At 35.8% G+C, this 18,420-nt stretch overlaps 2 protein-coding genes and 1 long non-coding RNA gene across 3 annotated transcripts in view; all 3 read right to left on the minus strand.

Annotated features, from left to right (window-relative positions):
• LOC128993943 (uncharacterized) overlaps positions 1 to 10,354 on the minus strand; it is a 95,231-nt gene extending 84,877 nt beyond the window's left edge. The window contains exons 1-3 of the mRNA XM_054418086.1: positions 10,328 to 10,354; positions 9,204 to 9,473; positions 7,711 to 7,749 (exon numbers count right to left, since the gene is read on the minus strand). Of these exons, the coding sequence (XP_054274061.1) occupies positions 7,711 to 7,749; positions 9,204 to 9,473; positions 10,328 to 10,354 (336 nt within the window). The remainder of the gene's footprint in view (positions 1 to 7,710; positions 7,750 to 9,203; positions 9,474 to 10,327) is intronic.
• Positions 10,355 to 11,066: 712 nt separating this feature from the next.
• On the minus strand, positions 11,067 to 15,384 carry LOC128996034 (uncharacterized). Its single transcript, XR_008491011.1, has 3 exons — positions 15,297 to 15,384; positions 14,249 to 14,287; positions 11,067 to 11,121 (listed from the first exon to the last, which is right to left on the minus strand). It is a non-coding gene; the product is annotated as an uncharacterized LOC128996034 (long non-coding RNA).
• Positions 15,385 to 16,839: 1,455 nt separating this feature from the next.
• Positions 16,840 to 17,211, minus strand: LOC128995574 (uncharacterized protein K02A2.6-like). Its single transcript, XM_054420592.1, has one exon. It carries the CDS (start codon positions 17,209 to 17,211, stop codon positions 16,840 to 16,842), a length of 372 nt encoding a protein of 123 aa, XP_054276567.1.
• Between the last annotated feature and the right edge of the window lie 1,209 nt (positions 17,212 to 18,420).

Consider the following 18,420-nt stretch of genomic DNA (forward strand, 5'->3'; position numbering starts at 1 on the left):
CTCAAGAAGCCTTGCCTCGCGTTCTTCGTCGGTTTCGTCTTCTCTGGAGATCGATGCCCGATTTCGCTTATCCCGAAGCCGTGCCTCGCGTTCTTCGTCGGTTTCGTCTTCTCTGGAGATCGATGCCCGATTTTGCTTATCCCGAAGCCGTGCCTCGCGTTCTTCGTCGGTTTCGGCTTCTCTGGAGATCGATGCCCGATTTCGCAGATCCCGAAGCCGTGCCTCGCGTTCTTCGTCGGTTTCGGCTTCTCTGGAGATCGATGCACGATTTCGCTTATCCCGAAGCCGTGCCTCGCGTTCTTCGTCGGTTTCGGCTTCTCTGGAGATCGATGCCCGATTTCGCTTATCCCGAAGCCGTGCCTCGCGTTCTTCGTCGGTTTCGGCTTCTCTGGAGGTCGATGCACGATTTCGCAGATCCCGAAGCCGTGCCTCGCGTTCTTCGTCGGTTTCGGCTTCTCTGGAGGTCGATGCACGATTTCGCTTATCCCGAAGCCGTGCCTCGCGTTCTTCGTCGGTTTCGGCTTCTCTGGAGATCGATGCCCGATTTCGCTTATCCCGAAGCCGTGCCTCGCGTTCTTCGTCGGTTTCGGCTTCTCTGGAGGTCGATGCACGATTTCGCTTATCCCGAAGCCGTGCCTCGCGTTCTTCGTCGGTTTCGGCTTCTCTGGAGGTCGATGCACGATTTCGCAGATCCCGAAGCCGTGCCTCGCGTTCTTCGTTGTTTTCGGCTGCTATTTTTTCTGCATTTTGTTTTGATTTGGCAAGTTTTCTGCCGATTGACGCTTTTTTTGGTGGCATGTGGATAGAAGAAAATTTGTACAATGAACTATTTCAAGTTAAGTTTAAAGAAAAAAAGTAAAAATGAATTCAAGTAACACCATTTTAAACTATAACTAGGTGTACAATGCAGTTGTCTGCTTGCAATATTGAGCGGAGCCAGCATATTCAATATCAATGATTTTTTTGCATTTTAAATAGAATGCCTATTTGCAGAGGTATCCAAAGTCAATCATAAGTCAGGATTAAGTGAATGAATCGTCTACTTGCAGGAACCGTATTCTATGTTTCATCTGGTTCTCATAAATTAAATGTCTACTTGCAGTATCCAATGCCAATGATATATTTGGTTCGCATAAATGGAATGCCTATTTACAGATTCTAAAGTCAATAGTACGTATGGTTCACGTAGACGGATTGTTTACTTGTAGTATCCAAACCCAATGGTACATGTAAATGAATAGTCTACTTGCAGTATCCTCAATAAATCAATGGTCCATTTATTTTGTTCACATAAATAAAATGCCTAATTGCAGTATCCGAAGTCAATGGTAGGCTTAGGCCTACTTCTGCTTCACTTATATGGGATGTCTATGTGCAGTATTCAAAGTCAATGATACGTCGGGTTCAAGTCAACGAATTGTGTTATATTTGGTTCACATTAGTGGAATTCCTATTTGTAGACTGCAAATAGGAATTGAACATGTTCCAATCAGATAGATATTCAAAGTCTACATTAATTGCACGTCTTGCTCACATAAAATGCTGTAAGTTATTTACAGATTCCAAACGCAATATGGTGCATCAGCCTAATTCCGGCAACCCTTATTATTGGTTTAAGTCCTGTGGTCCGAATATTACCATTTCAGATTTATACCTTCCCATATGGTTGGTTACATGACTGTGCCAAATTTCCTGCAGATCGCTTAAGCCTGTCAGGTGGAGCCTGACCTGTATTTGTAAAACAAAGGCAGTGAGTGTAGTATAAGAGCTTCGCTTCACTCCGCTCAATAATTTCGATACTGCAAATGAATCATGGTAGGCCTAAGCAATACCTGTATTATTAAAAGGCAATAACGATTATTATTATATTATTATTACCCATTGTATGTAGAATTTGCTTTTCTTTATTTTTTTTTCAATGTCTTCTTTCTTCATTATTAAAAAAAGAATCATTTATTTGTACAGAAGACTTATTTGCATTGAACATTCATAAAACTCACCAATTCAATTACCTCAATAACTGTTTACCAGTATTATTGTTGTGAGGGATTGGGGTTAGCCTCACTTAGTATAGGCCTATAACTTAGGTCTAGTTTTATTTTAGCAGTTAAAAGTAAGAAATTGTCGTCAACCACTTTCAAAATTTCCCTATTGTGCAATAAAATTTATCAATACAACTATTTTATTGTCTAAGTTATACCATTTAGTCTTAAACCTTACCTGTAAACCACGTGCTTGTGATTTCATTTCGTAAAACGATTTTGTATTTTTAGCTACAAGAACATTTTTTACAAAGTTTCTTGCAAATCAAGGGCGGTGTGATTTTTGTTGGTATAATTATGTTGTAGTGTTTTTTTAATGACCTCGTTTTATCTTCTCCTTCTCCAAGCAACATAAACTTAGGCCTAATTAGTTAACTATTCATTGTTGTTAAAAAGAACAGAACCATTTTACAATTAAATATAAACGGCATGGAGTTTAATCACTCAATATAGAACTGATTGTTAATCATTTCGTATTACATACAATATACTATAATATGCTCTTTAGTATTATCCAATTTTTTCTTTTGTACTGTATTTATCATGTGGTAGATTTGTTGACTAATGTTGAGGCTCTTGTTTACTTTTTAGTGTTTACTCGCAAATAATGACATGGCGACCAATTAACCCATAAGGCCCATGTTAAATTTCCAAAAGTTTGCATTCATGTAGGGAAAAGTCCTATGGCCCGATTTGTACCGTTTCAGATTTATACCTTTCCATGGTTGGTTACTATGACTGTGTTAAATTTCATGCAGATCGCTTCAGCCGTTCAGGAGGAGTATTTGTAATAAAAAAGCAGGAGTGTAGTATAAGAGCTTCGCTCGCTTCGCTCGCTCCGCTCAATGAGCCAGCCAGTGTTTACATTTGTTTGTTTACATTTGAACAAATGACAGTTTAATGAAACTTAAATTTTTTGTATTACATCTGTTAATTTTGTAAACACTGAATTCCTAAAAATAGTTTTCTGTGCTGCACTCTGTAGAAACACTGTGGCACTATTTCAAATCATGACTAATGCTAATACAGAATGTTGTGATTATTCAAACCTACAAAACAGTTGGTGAAAGTAAACATCTGCTTTTAAATTATATTTATATGTAAACATAGTAGATCAAAAAGTCTGACATTGGCCCACTTAAAACCCTCTGGGGCAGAGCCCTTTTGACGGATCTGCACCAAACTTCACTCGAACCATCCTTGAAAGATGCTTAATAATGCCTTAAAGTTTCATTACAATCTGTCGAGTGGTTTCGGAGTCCATAACGTATATACATACACACACACATACATAGTTCCTCTTTTATAGATATAGATAGCTAGGATAGGAAAATATTTTAATGCATAACAATAAAATTCAAGCGCACAGCTAAATTCTAACGTTGAAAGTTGAGCACTTAATGTTATTTAAATGGGTCTTATTACTTCACTAGTGAGCTTTTGAAACTTTACTTCACTCGTGAAGTAAAGAAGTTGTTTTCATCACGCTTGGGATAGGGAAGTTTAACATTCGCATTAATTGGGTTGGGTAATAGCTATTTACCTTACAAGTGTAGTAAGAGCGTTTTTACATCACGAGGTTGGACGTTGTGCAACGAGCGGAAGCGAGCTGCATAATTCACCTAATAATGTGAACACGCTCTTGCGTAACGTGTGACGAACAAGATTTTACTTGACCCGACAATATACAGGGGGTTACGTATTTTTTTATTGTCAATTTCACTCATCTTCTAAGAGTAACGTTCTTTTACAAACAAAATTTAGGTCATGGAAATTCTTTAAAGCATAACAATAAAATGCAAGCGCACAGCTGATTTCTTGGGGCCTTGTCATACGAGCGCTATTGCCGTCGGCGAGTCCGCGTTTAGCCAGACGCTGAGCTCAACCAACGCCGTGTAGTCCTATTCCGCCCGAGTTTTCTTTCGCCCGGAGCCTAATTACTCCCAATTCGCCCGCGGTCACAGATTAACCCCTATAATCCTCAGCTCTACCTGCGTCAGGAGTCCTATTCCATCCACGGAGGACCCCACCCACCCCCAGATAATGTAGCTATATAAAAGCCCTCCCCTACCCATCACCCCTACCACTTTATGATCTAGAACTTTCCTTTGGGTTGAAACGCTTCAACAGTTATCTATATTGATAAATGCTTACGACATAACAGATTAATAAAATTTACTGTCCATGAACTGTTAGTTACTGTACGGTAACTGTATGTTTCTGTACGGCAAACAGAAACATATGATAACACTGCAATCCAAGACATGGCCAAACAAAGGCCACTAGTTAGCTGCTTCTAGTGTTAAATTTCCAACTGCACACCTTTGAGTTTTCTTTATTATACAATGTAAATAATTCGCCTATTGGGTCTGATGATGATTGGAGTGTCGAATCAAACTCGATCACCATTTGCCATCTTTTATGTATATTTATCGTCTGGTGAGATAATAGTATAAGAGCACAAATATATATTTTAAGTGTTATTAGACGTTTTTTTCGTATACAATGTAATATAGTAGTTCACGCAAGGAATACGTTAAGATAGTGTCGTTTACTTTATTTACGCAAGTTGCGTACACTACTTCAGTGTTACTGTATTTTGGAGTAGTGACAGTGTAAATGGACCAAAAAGTAATGACAATGTAAAGAAAAATATTGTTCGTAACTCGTCCTAAAACTAATATTTTAGTGCATTATGAAAACGCTGCTCCATCGATATTTAAAATCAATGTTTTCAAACAACAGTAATGAAAACATTGATGAAGACTTAGTATAACCTAAAATAATGCGGTCTTATTTTGAAACAATCAGAGGGTTATTTTCACAGAATGATGGTTGTTAGACAGTTATGCTTGTTTAAATTAAAATGAAAATTTACAACATCTTATGAATCCTCGTTTGAGCATTTAAATTCGTCAAGTACGGTATAAAAATTATTCTTTAACCATAGAAAAGAAACAATTTAACCTCGACTTCAGTATTGATAAAAAAAGAGATGTATTACGAAAAATTGTTTGACAAGGAAAATGTTATTCAAGATATTGTTTACATACCTTTGCCACGGTTATGTTGTCTTCTTGTCGAACCCTCTTCTTTGCGTTAGCAATAGCTTTTTTCACTTCCAACTTTGCAACGTCCGGAATACATTGATGAGCTTTTCCCTCAACACTACTTCTTCCTTAACAATCACCTTTCCGAGACAACCTCCGTTAAACGATATACTACACCACCAGATCACTTCACCAGATTTATTCTCGCGTTTTTTAATAGCCATACCCGTTGTAAATAAGACTAAGCGCACCTCTATTAGTAGTTGTGTACTCCATCGCGATGTGTAACAGTCAACGGCACATATGGAAATGAGATTTAGCTCTCATCTCCCCAAAAAGAAGCATACCGATGACGAATCCTGAATGACCACCCTCTCTTGGAAAAATGCGAAACTCTGCTATTTCTCCCCTGTTATTTCTCACGGACAACGCTTGGACATTCCAAGTCAACATCCCTCGCGCTTCATTCACATCCTGTCTGGTTATTAATAAGAAAATATTGTCGTAGGTAAAGTAGTGTACGCAACTCGCGTAAAAAGAGTAAACGACACTATCTTAACGCATTCCTTGCATAAACTACTACATTACATTGTATATGAAAAGTAAAAAAAGATAGTCTAATAACACTTAAAACTTTTGTGCTCTCATACTGTTATCTCATCAGACAATAAATTTACATAAAAGATAGCAAATGGTGATCGAGTTCGATTCGACACTCCAATCATCATCAAACCCAATAGGTGAATTATTTACATTGCATAATAAAGAAAACTCAAAGGTTTGCAGTTGGGTATTTAACACTAGAAGCCGCTAACTAGTGGCCTTTGTTTGGCCATGTCTTGGATTGCAGTGTTATCTATCATATGTTTCTGTTTGTCGTTAAACGCAATATTTTAAATAATTAAATTGTTTATTTGCACATTTTGGATAGGGAGACAAACATACAGTAACTAACAGCACATAGGTAGCAAATCTTATTAATCTGTTATGTCGTAAACATGTATCAATATCACTGTTGAAGCGTTTCAACGCAAAGGAAAGTTCCAGATTATAAAGATTTAACATATCTTTACAACGGCTTCATCAATAAGGGCACATGCCCCTTTATATTTTAATGCTTAAAACTTCGTGTTTAAACTTTAAATTAATATAAAGGAAATTCACTTGGTTTGTCTGGTTTGTCAAATAAATATTTTAAGCTTAAATAACCGAGTAGTCGGAGGTGGATAACGGGGTGATGGGTAGGGGAGGGCTTTTACATAGTTGGGGGTGGGCGGGGTCCTCTGTGGATGGAATAGGACTCCTGACGAAGGTAGAGCTGAGGATTATAGGGGATAATCTGGGACCGCGGGCGAATTGGGAGTAATTAGGTTCCGGGCGAAATAAAACTCGGGCGGAATAGGACATAACCAGCCAACGCGGACGGTCGCGCTAGCGACGCGACGCACGTGACGCACGGACCCTGTCATACGGAGCGCTAGCGCCAGCGGGACGCATTTGCCGCGTGAGCACTGGCAGAACAACTGGAACACCTTTGGAGTGATCATTACGATATTTGATACGATGTTTGATACGGAAAAATGTATTTATTTAGTTGAAAAACTGCCATCTCCGTACGATGTAAAGTCGAGTGATTACATTTATCTTCATACTTCCTGTGTTCCTGGAACTTCAGATGAAACTGTCCTGTCGACAAACGAGAATAAAGCACAGGATGGGTTCCCCATCGTTTTGGATTCTTCCGATAATACTCTTCATATTTATCTAAAATGTGCAAAAAGCTGATACAACCTAACTAGATGGTGTCCATCTTAGTAATAACATAATTGCCGCGACGGCAAATGCGCCCGGAAGACGCTACGTATGACATGTACTTTTTCCGGCGCTATCTCGACGGCATCTGCGCGACTGCAATAGCACTCGTATGACATGGCCCTAGCGTTAAACGTCGTTGGTTCCATAGAGGTAATTCTTTTTTAAGTTGAACACTCAATGTTATTTAAATGGGTTTCATTACTTCACCGAGTGAGTTTTTGAAACTTTACTTCTTTCGGGAAATAAAGAAGTTGTTTACATGACGATGATTGGGATATGGAAGTTATCATGGCGGGTTAGGTAAAAAAATAAACAGTATGGTACAACCTTTACAACTGAGATTTGCTTGAATAATCATAATCAATGAGGGTGTATTTCAACAGTTTTTACAGTAGATTTAAAGAACCGCGTTATTATCCTCCGCATTCTCATCCCGTTGTAAAGCACGGGCAAAGCAAATTAGTATTTATGAACCTGCTAGGTTTGACTTGAAACAGAATGCAGAGAAGCTGTGTTACAGAATCCTTCTTTAAAACAATGGTTTTTAACTAAAATATAATAAATTATTATAAGAATATGCTTCAAACTGAAACAAGTGATACTGTTTTATTCCTTTATGTTTTGGATTTTGGCTTGCAAAATTTTCAAAAATATAAATTTGAAGAGAATTTAGTTCCTATTCATAAAAGTTGGAGCAATTTATTAGTTGCGTTTTAGATAATAAATTCTAAAAAAATCTATTAGCTACGTAGACTTCTTTGTAAACTTACAAGAGACACCCTACTTGATTACTTGATACTTACTTCATTTTGAGACATCTTAGTTTGCCCTGGTGCCAATGCCTTTAAACAAACAAAATCGTTTGTTAATTATTGTTCTACGAAAACCGGACATTTTCGTAAAAGAATTATGTGTCAATTGATATTTTTTTCGAAATCCTAATCCAAGTAAGAGTTCACGAAAGGGAAGACACTTTTTTAGAAGAATCAAATTTTAACTTCAGAGTAATATTTTTAAAACAAAATAGGAATAATGTGAGGCATACTCTTTGGATATAGAGTTCTGATAACAGATTGGCTGTCTTTAGAATATTTCTAGTTTTATACATGTATTCTCAATAATTGTGTACCTAATTTGTAAGCGTACAGGTTTCGTTATTAACAGAAAAGTTATGTCTAATAAATTACGGTTTGCCTGTACATTGCGTAGAATCATGAAGATTCGTCATTATATCCCCAAAAAGCAGGAACAATGTCTGTCGGTCTGTTTGTCTGTATGTCATTGTGTCTGTAACGCCATAATTCTAATTTACAAGCCTACTCAGAGAAAATTATAGTAATGTACCGATCACGATTTTAATAGTTTAATTGTATTCACAGAATTGGCGAGAATGTCTTTAGATATTCAAATTTGGGCTCGGAAATAAAATAACGGACGTTCAAAACCCCAATTTTGTGAATTTTCAACTGTTCTCTTAATGTTTACTTCTTACGTACTAATCATCTGTTCAGAGACTTCGTCATCTATAAAATAACGATCAGCTGTTATGTTGTTTACAAAATACTGCAACGATCTCCGATTACGTTTCGTCAGCGAATCCATAAACAAAATATCAAGTTAAATTAATAACCTTGTGACTTTTTATAACGGAATTAATTAATTGCAAGTAAGCCTACAATAATGTGTAACTGCCAATGAAAATAAATAAATAGGCATCATCCAGGTCGGGAACCGGAGATTCTGCGTGAAACAAATTGTACTTAAGTTTTGACAACCGGAGAAAAGGCTGTGAATCAGTGTTGTTTAGGACTGAGAAACTTATATTTTTAAACATTCGGCTCCAATAGCCTACAACCGAGGCTTCCACTCGTTAACGGTATTTTAATGGCTTTCGACTACGACATTTTATGGATTAAGATATTTTAATATCTAGTTATTATGAATTAATGAGTACTTAAGACATATAGTTACAAATCAAACTGTCCAGTTTTCTTCTATATCAAATTGGTTTGTAATTAATGTTTAAAAAAAGAAATAACTTTTTTCAAATTCAAAATGAATATGAAAACCATTGATCATAATATAGTAAAACAAATTCAATATCTTTTTTTTATTGGGACTTTAGTAACAGAAAATTTAGATTATGTGTTGCTCAATTATAATTTATTTTTGTAAATGTACCAAAACTAAAAACTACTAGGTGAACCCACAAACTTACTCCACAAAATTTTACCAACATTTTATTAGAGCAGTTTAATAACCATGCTAAGCAATATTGATAAATCCTAAAACTTGCCTTCAACATGTTGATATTTGAATCAAAAGGCCCAAGTTGACCAACTGGTCCACCATGTATTTCCTCCTGGATGAGCCGCATCTTTTGTTTTAGACCTCTGATTATTCCTTGAATTTGTTCTGGATTAGGCAAATTGCCCTTTTTTAGGTCCAGGAATGGACCATGCCCATCTTCAATAGAGGGTCCCATTCCATCGCCAGGAAGAGTAACTCTTACAATTCTTCTCTTCAATAAGACACCAGACTTAAGTGGCATTTGGTAACCTCGGGACTGAAAAAGTATGGTTAAATTTACAGTAGAATCTTTATATCTGAAATGTCTATATTTATATAACATAGCAGTGCATCCGCAGCAATGTATCTCAAGTATATAAGATTGCACATGCTCATTACTATACTGAACACAATATTTCTTGCTCACTTTAATAAGATAATGGAGAAGACTATTCTTGTTTAGAATTTGTGTGTGTATAACGTGTTTTGTGCTAACATGAGTAGTTTCTGAGATATTCAATAAACACCAAAAAAAGTAAAAAAGTATCATTTTTCCAACTTTTACCACCAACCCCCCCCCCTCCCACTGAGGACTGTTCTGAACAGCTTGGAGTCAAAAGTGGGTAATTCTGATATTTTACTTCTGTCATGAGGATGTTCTCAGAAAACAAGAAACATACAATTTAAGCTCCGCAAGGCCATCGTACAGGTTGCCGTGGAAGGCCAGTTGTGACAGTACCGTTATGTTATGTTAGGTTAGGTTAGGTTATGCATTAACCTAACCTTGCGGGGCTTGAATTATATGTTTCTGGTTTTCTGAAAACATCCTTCTGACCGTAGTAAAATATGAAAAAAGTTAGGGGTTGACCAAGTAATTGCTCAGAATTACCCAAGAGTGCTTTGACTTTAGATCGGCTATCTGCAGTGTACCAAATAGTTTTTAGATTTTTCTTTTAGCCTATTTTTGCAAAAACAACGGTTTGATTATATAAAATAGCCTAGTATATTTACCACATTTTGATATATTTCATATTTAGGCCTACAGCAATTCATTTTTAAATGTCTAATGTAAAATTCAATCCATACTGCATTTCTTATGTTAAGTACAGTAGTTTGATAACGTGTTCTTACCTTTTGTGGTTGAATGACCATGGCCATTGTTTGCTGTGAACACAATAGATGAAAAGGTTAGATTTTATTAATTCAAAACCAGCTTAACTAAATTTTTTAGATGAAATATATAGTTTTTGTTATGATTTTTTATCTTGTCCAAAATCGTTTGGTAATTGGCTGAGTACTCAGGTTTGCAATAATGCACAACTGTAACTTTTCACACAAACTATCTATTTTACAACAGTTAGGCTAATTGTAACAGCTAATATTAAAATAAAGAATTCGAATAGACAATTTGAGTTTTTTTCCGTATTACTGGTTTTATTAAGGTACATATTTCGAAAGTAATATAGCATGAGCAACAAGTTCTAAAGTGTCACCAAGTGTGTACTTTAATCATTTGTATAATAGGTTTTTAAGGAGATCCCATCATATTTTAGATCCAAGAAATGGATAACCTTGAACACAGGACAAAAATAATATTTTAAGTCTAGTTTCACTGAAAATAGATTCCTTAAAAAAATATTTCAATAAACTAATCACTAGCATAAACCTAATTTTGGTCTGAATATACTTAGTGTGCGTTAAACAATTTTCCATCTCCAAATCTTAAAACATTACGACGGTTAGAAGATTTTATGGCTTTTGATTTTAAGTATTACTATTTTGAGATGCTAGGGGACTACTATTTGACTCGGTAAATAAAATAAAAAAGAGGATGATTTGAAATTGAACATAGTGAAGAGTCCACTTACTCTGGCAACGTTTGAAGTGTTCTCTACTGGAGTTACCCACTCGCTAGATCTGTCCTGCTACAAGTCAATATTAATCATACTAAAACAGGTGTCTTACACAAAATATGGAATAATATTAGGCTATACACTATATTACAGAGAGGATTTCAATCGGAAAACACAAAGTTAAAAAGCTAACTTTCTCTTTAAGAACTCGTTTGACGGCAATTCTCTTATTTCAGCCAAAGCTTTATAGTGGCCTTCACCAAAATGTAGCCCTTTCAAAATGTCCCGGGCCTTATGAGGAATGGCATTTTTTCATTAATGTCTTCAATCAATTTGTAACATAATTAAATTTTTTCTTTTTTATAACTAGATACTATATTATTTAGGGACGATTTTTTCAAACGGACCCCTATTTAGAAGCAGTGTGAGGCCCTGCTTCATGACAAGACAAGCTTATTTAATGTTGGCATCCCTGGTTGCCTTTTCAAAAGCTCAAAATTAGAGTTTGGTACGTGTTTCAGGTGAACGTTTTATTTTTATTATTTTGTTTTTCTAGATACAGTTTTCGTAACTATTTTACAAGCCAATAAAGAGTTGGTTAATTGACTTAATAATAGTTGAACAAGGAGCACAACTGGAAACTTAATTTCAAACCTTTCTTGACACTAAATCAATCTTTTTCGCTGTTAAGGAATTCACAATACCTACTCTTCCGGCCTTGCGAAAACACCATATTGGGGTTTATTCCCAATAATTCCTAAAATCACCAAACCTCATAGATAACTAACTACACCACAATGCATACTAGCTGATCGGCAATGAAATAAGAAAACCAGGGATACCATTATAATACATTGGTATATTACATAATAATATTGGTATGGTATCCTTATATATAATACGTGAAGGCGATTTCTTGAAAACACTACTCCTCCGTTAATAATGGACGGATTTTTACAAACGACGTGTCAAAATAAAATATTTTTTGTGTAGACACCCCCTTTCACCAATTCATGTAGTAAAAATCCTCGGGCTTTGCCCCACAGGCCATCAAAGTTGGAGTTTCTCCCATAAGATTAACATGGGGGAATCTAAATATTTGATTGGAAACTTTGTCCCCACTAATTTGAGAGAACGGTTGGGCGTAGAAACTTGGTAGAGGTGTCCAAAGAAAGGTCTTGGTCTGTAGATGAGTTATGAAAAGAAAAACTAAGCAAAATCCCTTAGGACTCTGCCCCAGAAGCCTTTAAAGATCCCTCCACAGAGTTGTTTACATTTTGGCCATGAGAATAATACTTTTTAATGAAACAGCTGTTCATTTTTAAATTGTATTTCAAATAACACATATTTATTGGGAGTTGAATTCTACCAAATAAGTATTTGCAATGTTATTTTCTGATTTTAAAATTGATTTTCTTCTTTATCATGCCATGTTTTGCAATATAACGTTCCATTACGAAATCAGTGGAAAATCCTTTTATCACAGCAGTTCTTAAATTATATCTTATTGAACTATCTTATATCTATTGTACGGGTTGGTATGTGCCTTTTTCGCCACTTTTGCCTACATTTTATCATATTATTCTACAAAATATCAAATATTTATGTAGAAATATCTGCTCTTATTGTGTCTAATAAAATCCAAACTTAGAAACATTGCCTAAAATGGTACCTATCTTGACAAATAATTTGCACCAGCCTATATTACGGACTTTGGCGCACTGAATTAGTAACATTATTGAAAATAACACGACATTTTGGCTGTAAAATATGGTACAAAGAGAAAATACTATTTAAGCAGCTACTGTCATGACAGAAAGGTCATATTCCTTTTAAACTAGATCACATAATCCTTTGACTGGGACGGGTGGCGTCGTCCTGTAATCCAGCTACTAGGAGGTCACGAATTGTGGATATTTATAGGAATGCACTGTGGATGCGATACTCCCTGGTGTGGATTAACGTCCGCACGAGTGAGTACTACGACTACCCGCAGTGCTATCCTGATAATTATACCAATTCATAAATACCAATGCAAAAAAAAATTTGGTTCCAATTCAACTATAAACTGTAGATCCCTTGGTTGCCATTCGCTGTATGGGCTATTAATTAACAGCTGTATCTAAGGAATGTCGGCCTTAGTAACTAACAAGACTTCAAGATCGCGCCACTCTTCCTACACTCATCTCCATTCATACTTGGCTTACCTACTATGAATGGTCGCCATAAAAAAACGTATTAAAGGATTAAAGTATTTATCATATACGTTGATTAACAATATGTAAACGTCAATATATACTTAACAGCCATTTTACAGTATTTTTGCTTTTTGGAAATGTTCAATTGCTATGTCATTTGCATTATTTATTGCCAATGAAGCCGCCAAGATCAAATGAACTAGGAGGCCCCTAACAGTTCAAGAATAAAAGCCAACTTCATGCATTCCACTACACCTAACATTCCGTAGAGAGATTATATTGACAACTTTATGTTATTGATAAGGCCGAGACCGAGACAACTAACTGACATCCCCCATGTCAAGGAATTCCAGCTTTATCAGTAACCCCACAGTCAATTTCTCAAAACTATGCTAGAGGGTTCATTCATTGGCATAGAAGTACGATATGAACTGACGCGACGTGACGAAGGAAAATCAAACTTACACTGTAACGGATATACCTCCCTTTGAAGTTAGAACGTGTCTTCTCAACATATATTTTTTCTCAAACACTGATGAAATCACGGAAGTGTTTAGCTACAAAAGATCCACCAATACGATTTAAATACTATTTAAAGGTTCTACCAAAGGAAGATATACCATATAACATACTAATAATAACTCCGATGACGTACAGGATAGGAAATATTTTAATCATTGAATGAACAACCAAATTTGGCAACTAACGCAATATTGTTATTGTTTTTACACTTACTCTTTGAACAATGTTAAATGCTCAAAATATGTATATTTCACCCAATTCATCGCAGTTAGATGAATTAACGTAAGCCTTGAAAGTAACCGTCGATTTCGACGGGTTTCCCCTAGTATTATATAAATATATTCCAAGCACTTTTTATTATGTACTTGTCTTGTCGTTAAAAAGTGTCTTGTAGTACTCTTGTGATTTGGGTTGGGTTAAAAGAAACACTCCGTATTATTCATCTACATGTAAGTATTTTGATACTTAAGTTAACTTACCATTTTGTCAAGTGAATATTATCTGAATTTTGAATCACACTGCAAAAAGAAATCAAATAGGCCTATTTAAGTTTTGATACGAACAATACTATTACAAAATTGAGTTTCTTTCACATAAACATGTTAATTTTTTCAACCAACCTTTATGAATTATTTTTTCAAATTAGTATTAATTCCAATATAAACAGTTCTTCTTGAAGAACCTTTATGAAGTTTAATATTTACTTTGTGGCTACGTATACATCTAACGGCTACCCATTGGTTACACATCAGTATTCAATGCATTTCACCAAATTATTTCAACTTATTGATTTTGTTGTAGGTACAGTATAACCATGACTCTACACTTTTGTCCTCTTTCATCTCAGGGAAAATTGATAAAAATACTTATTTTCTTGTTATAAAGAGGCTATGCCATTGGTAATAAAAGAATAGGAGTTGTTTTGGAGGATTATCATTTGCGGCACGCGGATGGTTGCAAGCCTTTAGTGCCTGTCTTATTCTGATTGCATCCTAGTTTTCAGGGAATTTCCTTATACGGAAGTATCTATTGAACAAGCAAACAGTAGTCACGAACTCTTGAAATCCCAATTCAGAACACATTTAATTCTTTTCATCCTGACATTTTCCTCTTTTTGAAAAACTGGGCCAGTTTTACCACTAGCCTACTGTTAGTTATAATCAATATATAAAAGACGGATTGGCCTTTAAAGTATTATAAGTAACACAGCCTACTTAAACAGTTTAAGAACTTAGCTTACAAAGAGGTAGATGCATAAGGCTTACGAGGCACCCTGTGTAATCATAACGCGGGCTTGACATTTGTAGACCATTCTCTGCTATGATAACTATAACACAGTTGAGTATGTAACTTTGATAGTTGTTATTTTGATTAGGGTTAAATGGATTAGCTTGCATTTGAATAGTTTTTTTTTTATGTTGGAAGACTACTGTCATCATAGCAACATACTATCGTTCAACTACTATAGTATTGAGTAAAAAAAAATATATATGCATGGGTAGGGTCTACTTAAAAAAAAATACGTACCTATCAGTTGAAGATAAAACTCCAAGATGGCTATAATAACTTAAATTTTGAACTCTTTCTTGATAATTTTAGATCTTGTGGAACAATTAATTATACTTCGAATTTGTACCTTGACTTTTATTTGTGTTTTGATGTTATTGAAATGTTGTGTTTTTATATTTATTTATTGAGAAATCATATGGTAATGAGACAAATCACAAAACAATTGAAAAAGGGGAAACCATGGATCATAACAACTTAGTTTAAGTATTGACTTTAGATTCCGTACTACCAATAGGTAGATACTATCCTAATGTAAAACATGATAAGTTTAAAAAGTAAAAAAGTTTGCAAAGTATTTTCTTTCTCAAAAAAATAAAGTTGACTAAAGATTAGGATGAAATTCAAATTAAGATATCGAAATGAACATTTAAAATTGTTGCCCAGCATCTGACTGCAAATAATAAAACAATACCTACGAAGTAGTATTTTTTTCTTATCAATAAACATTTGCTGGAGTCAAACCTGTTTTTAAGAATATGGTTGCAAAAGAATCTTGAGAATTACCGCCTAATCTTTATATCTTACCCGCATTTGCAAAAGTATTTGAAAAATTATCGAGGGTGCAAATTAATTTTTTTTTCATGAGGTAATATTTTTACCAGGTTCTGTCTAGCTTCCTGTGGGGATTTGGCACTTGCTTGGGCACATCAAAGAATGTTGCGGTAATAGCTTATCCCTTGAATAGGAAATTCGCTAACAAATTGGTCTAATTATCAATTTATACGAAACAATAGAAACTAATTTAGCTAATAGCTAATTTAGAAACTGCATTTAGCTTGCTATGGTAACAACTATAGCTTCATATGTTCATAACATTCTCCCCCACTTAATCGCTGGAGAGCAAAGTCCTGAAGATAGGACGGAACCTTGCGTTGTCTGGAAGGACGAGTTAATTTATTTTCTTTTTGTTCTGTGACTTGAGGTCTGTCTAGATTTTCTTCCCTTAGAGTACCGTCTAGTTCTGTTGGATTATTTGTATCTGATTCAGACTCTGGGTGGATCTCTTGTGGTGGTGGTTGGAACAACAGAACTATTTTGTTTGTTGTGTGTTATAAAGGTAACTTTCTTCTTAGATACAAAAGTCGATATCAATTGATTTATGTGTCTTTTTAAACTTTGTCCAGAATCCAATTCAACAATGTAATGGTATTGACCTAATTTTCTCTTGACTGTACCAAATTGCCATATGTCTTTATTTCCCAGGTGAACTCTTGCCTGAACCCTCTCCCCCACTTTAAGAGAGCGGACGCGAAGAGGAGCAATTGATTTTGATGGAAGTTTTGCCTTTGGGTTAGGGAGAAGTGTGTTAAGTCTAATCTGAATCTTCCTGTTCAAATACAACTCTGCTGGAGTCGTGCCTGATACCAAATGTGTTGCTCGATATTTGAACTTAATGTTTTGTAACTTTGAAGTAATTGGGGTTGGATCATCGGCAGCAGCAATAAGTCTTCTCTTTAAAGTTTGTATGTTTCGTTCCGCCAGGCCATTTGTTGCAGGATGGTTAGGGGCAGTACATTTTTGGAAAATCCCACCCTCTACAGTAGTTGATAAATTCCTCACTTTTGAATATAGTGGCATTGTCCGAGACCAAGAACGAGGGGTACCCATGGATCGAGAAAATGTCTTCAAGTAGTGCCATCGTCGTTGCTGAGGAAGGAGCATTTCGAAGAATGCGAACTTCTGCCCACTTTGATTTAGCATCTCCACACATGAGGAAATAATTTCCATCCAATGGACCAGCATAATCAATATGCACTCTTTCCCAGTTATCATCGGGCTGATCCCACGGATGTACCGAGGCTTTTGGTGGATTGTGACGAACTTTAGCACAAGCTTCACAGCTTTTCACTAGTCTTTCTATGTCTTTGTCCATACCTTCCCAATGTACACATTTTCTAGCAAGCTGTTTCATTTGAGTAATTCCGAGGTGTGATTCATGGACCTCATTTAGAATTCGATTTTGAAGACATTTTGGAATTACGACTCGATCTGATCGGAAAAGTATGTTGTCTGAGATCATATAAGGGCTATCTTTGCAACTATTTTTCAGTTCATACAAAAGAACTTGTAGCTCAGGGTCTTTTGCTGTTTCTTCTTTTATCGTTTCTGCCGTTATCACTGTGCTGGAGATTTGAAGTAAGGTTTATTCTGCATTGATTGTGTTTATTTCTTTGTCGAATGTTAGTTCAGATAAAATTGATGATTGAACTGGGCTTCGAGACAAACAATCCACGTTTTCATTGTCTTTCCCTTTCTTGCATCGAACTGCATAAGACCACTGAGGAATGAAGAATAACGCAATAAGCGAGATGATGTCATTCGTGGCAGGGCACGTCCTGGATGAAAAATATGTGACAATGGTTCATTATCGGTGACGAGAGTGAATCTGTTACCAACAACGTAATTATAAAAATGGGTGACTGCGTAGATGATTGCTAGAGCTTCTCCATCAAGTTGGCTGTAATTGGTTTCAGCCTGAGTCAATGCTCTGGATGAATATGCAATTGGTCTCTCTTGACCATCGATATCATGACTGAGTATTGCAGCAATTCCAGTTGGGCTAGCATCTGTTGTGGGAATAACTGGTTTTGATGGGTCGAAAGCAGCGAGCACATAATAATAATAATAATAATAATAGAGATGACACGGCGTTTAACCAAATACACTGAAGTGTGGCCAAATCCGCCATCTTGGTCCGTCATACAGCCTGACCCGCGAGCTCAGTTCGCATTAAAAACCCCGCGACAAATACACGATCATAAACAACATTAATAGTTGACAAACAATTCCGAAATTTTGCACACTTGTAGATATGATACTGAGGAAAACGATGGTGTTAATATAAAATTATTAGTTATGATAGTAATTCAGTTATAAATATGTTTAACACTTATGTAGCTTAATTTTTCAGATTCAGACATGAAAAAGTTGTATTGCGAGGAAATTTTTTATTTTTTTTTTCAGAGAAATTTCGTTAGAGGGAAAGTTGTGGATAAATAACCAAATTTAACTATCCGATTCACCAAAAGTTTTTATCATGTTCGGTTTTCTAAAAATTTAGGTACAAAAGAGATCCATTGCC

Source organism: Macrosteles quadrilineatus, unplaced genomic scaffold, assembly GCF_028750875.1.
Source record: "Macrosteles quadrilineatus isolate MER2022 unplaced genomic scaffold, UCM_ALF_1.0 Scaffold_5__1_contigs__length_97177068, whole genome shotgun sequence".
Lineage (NCBI taxonomy): Eukaryota > Metazoa > Arthropoda > Insecta > Hemiptera > Cicadellidae > Macrosteles > Macrosteles quadrilineatus.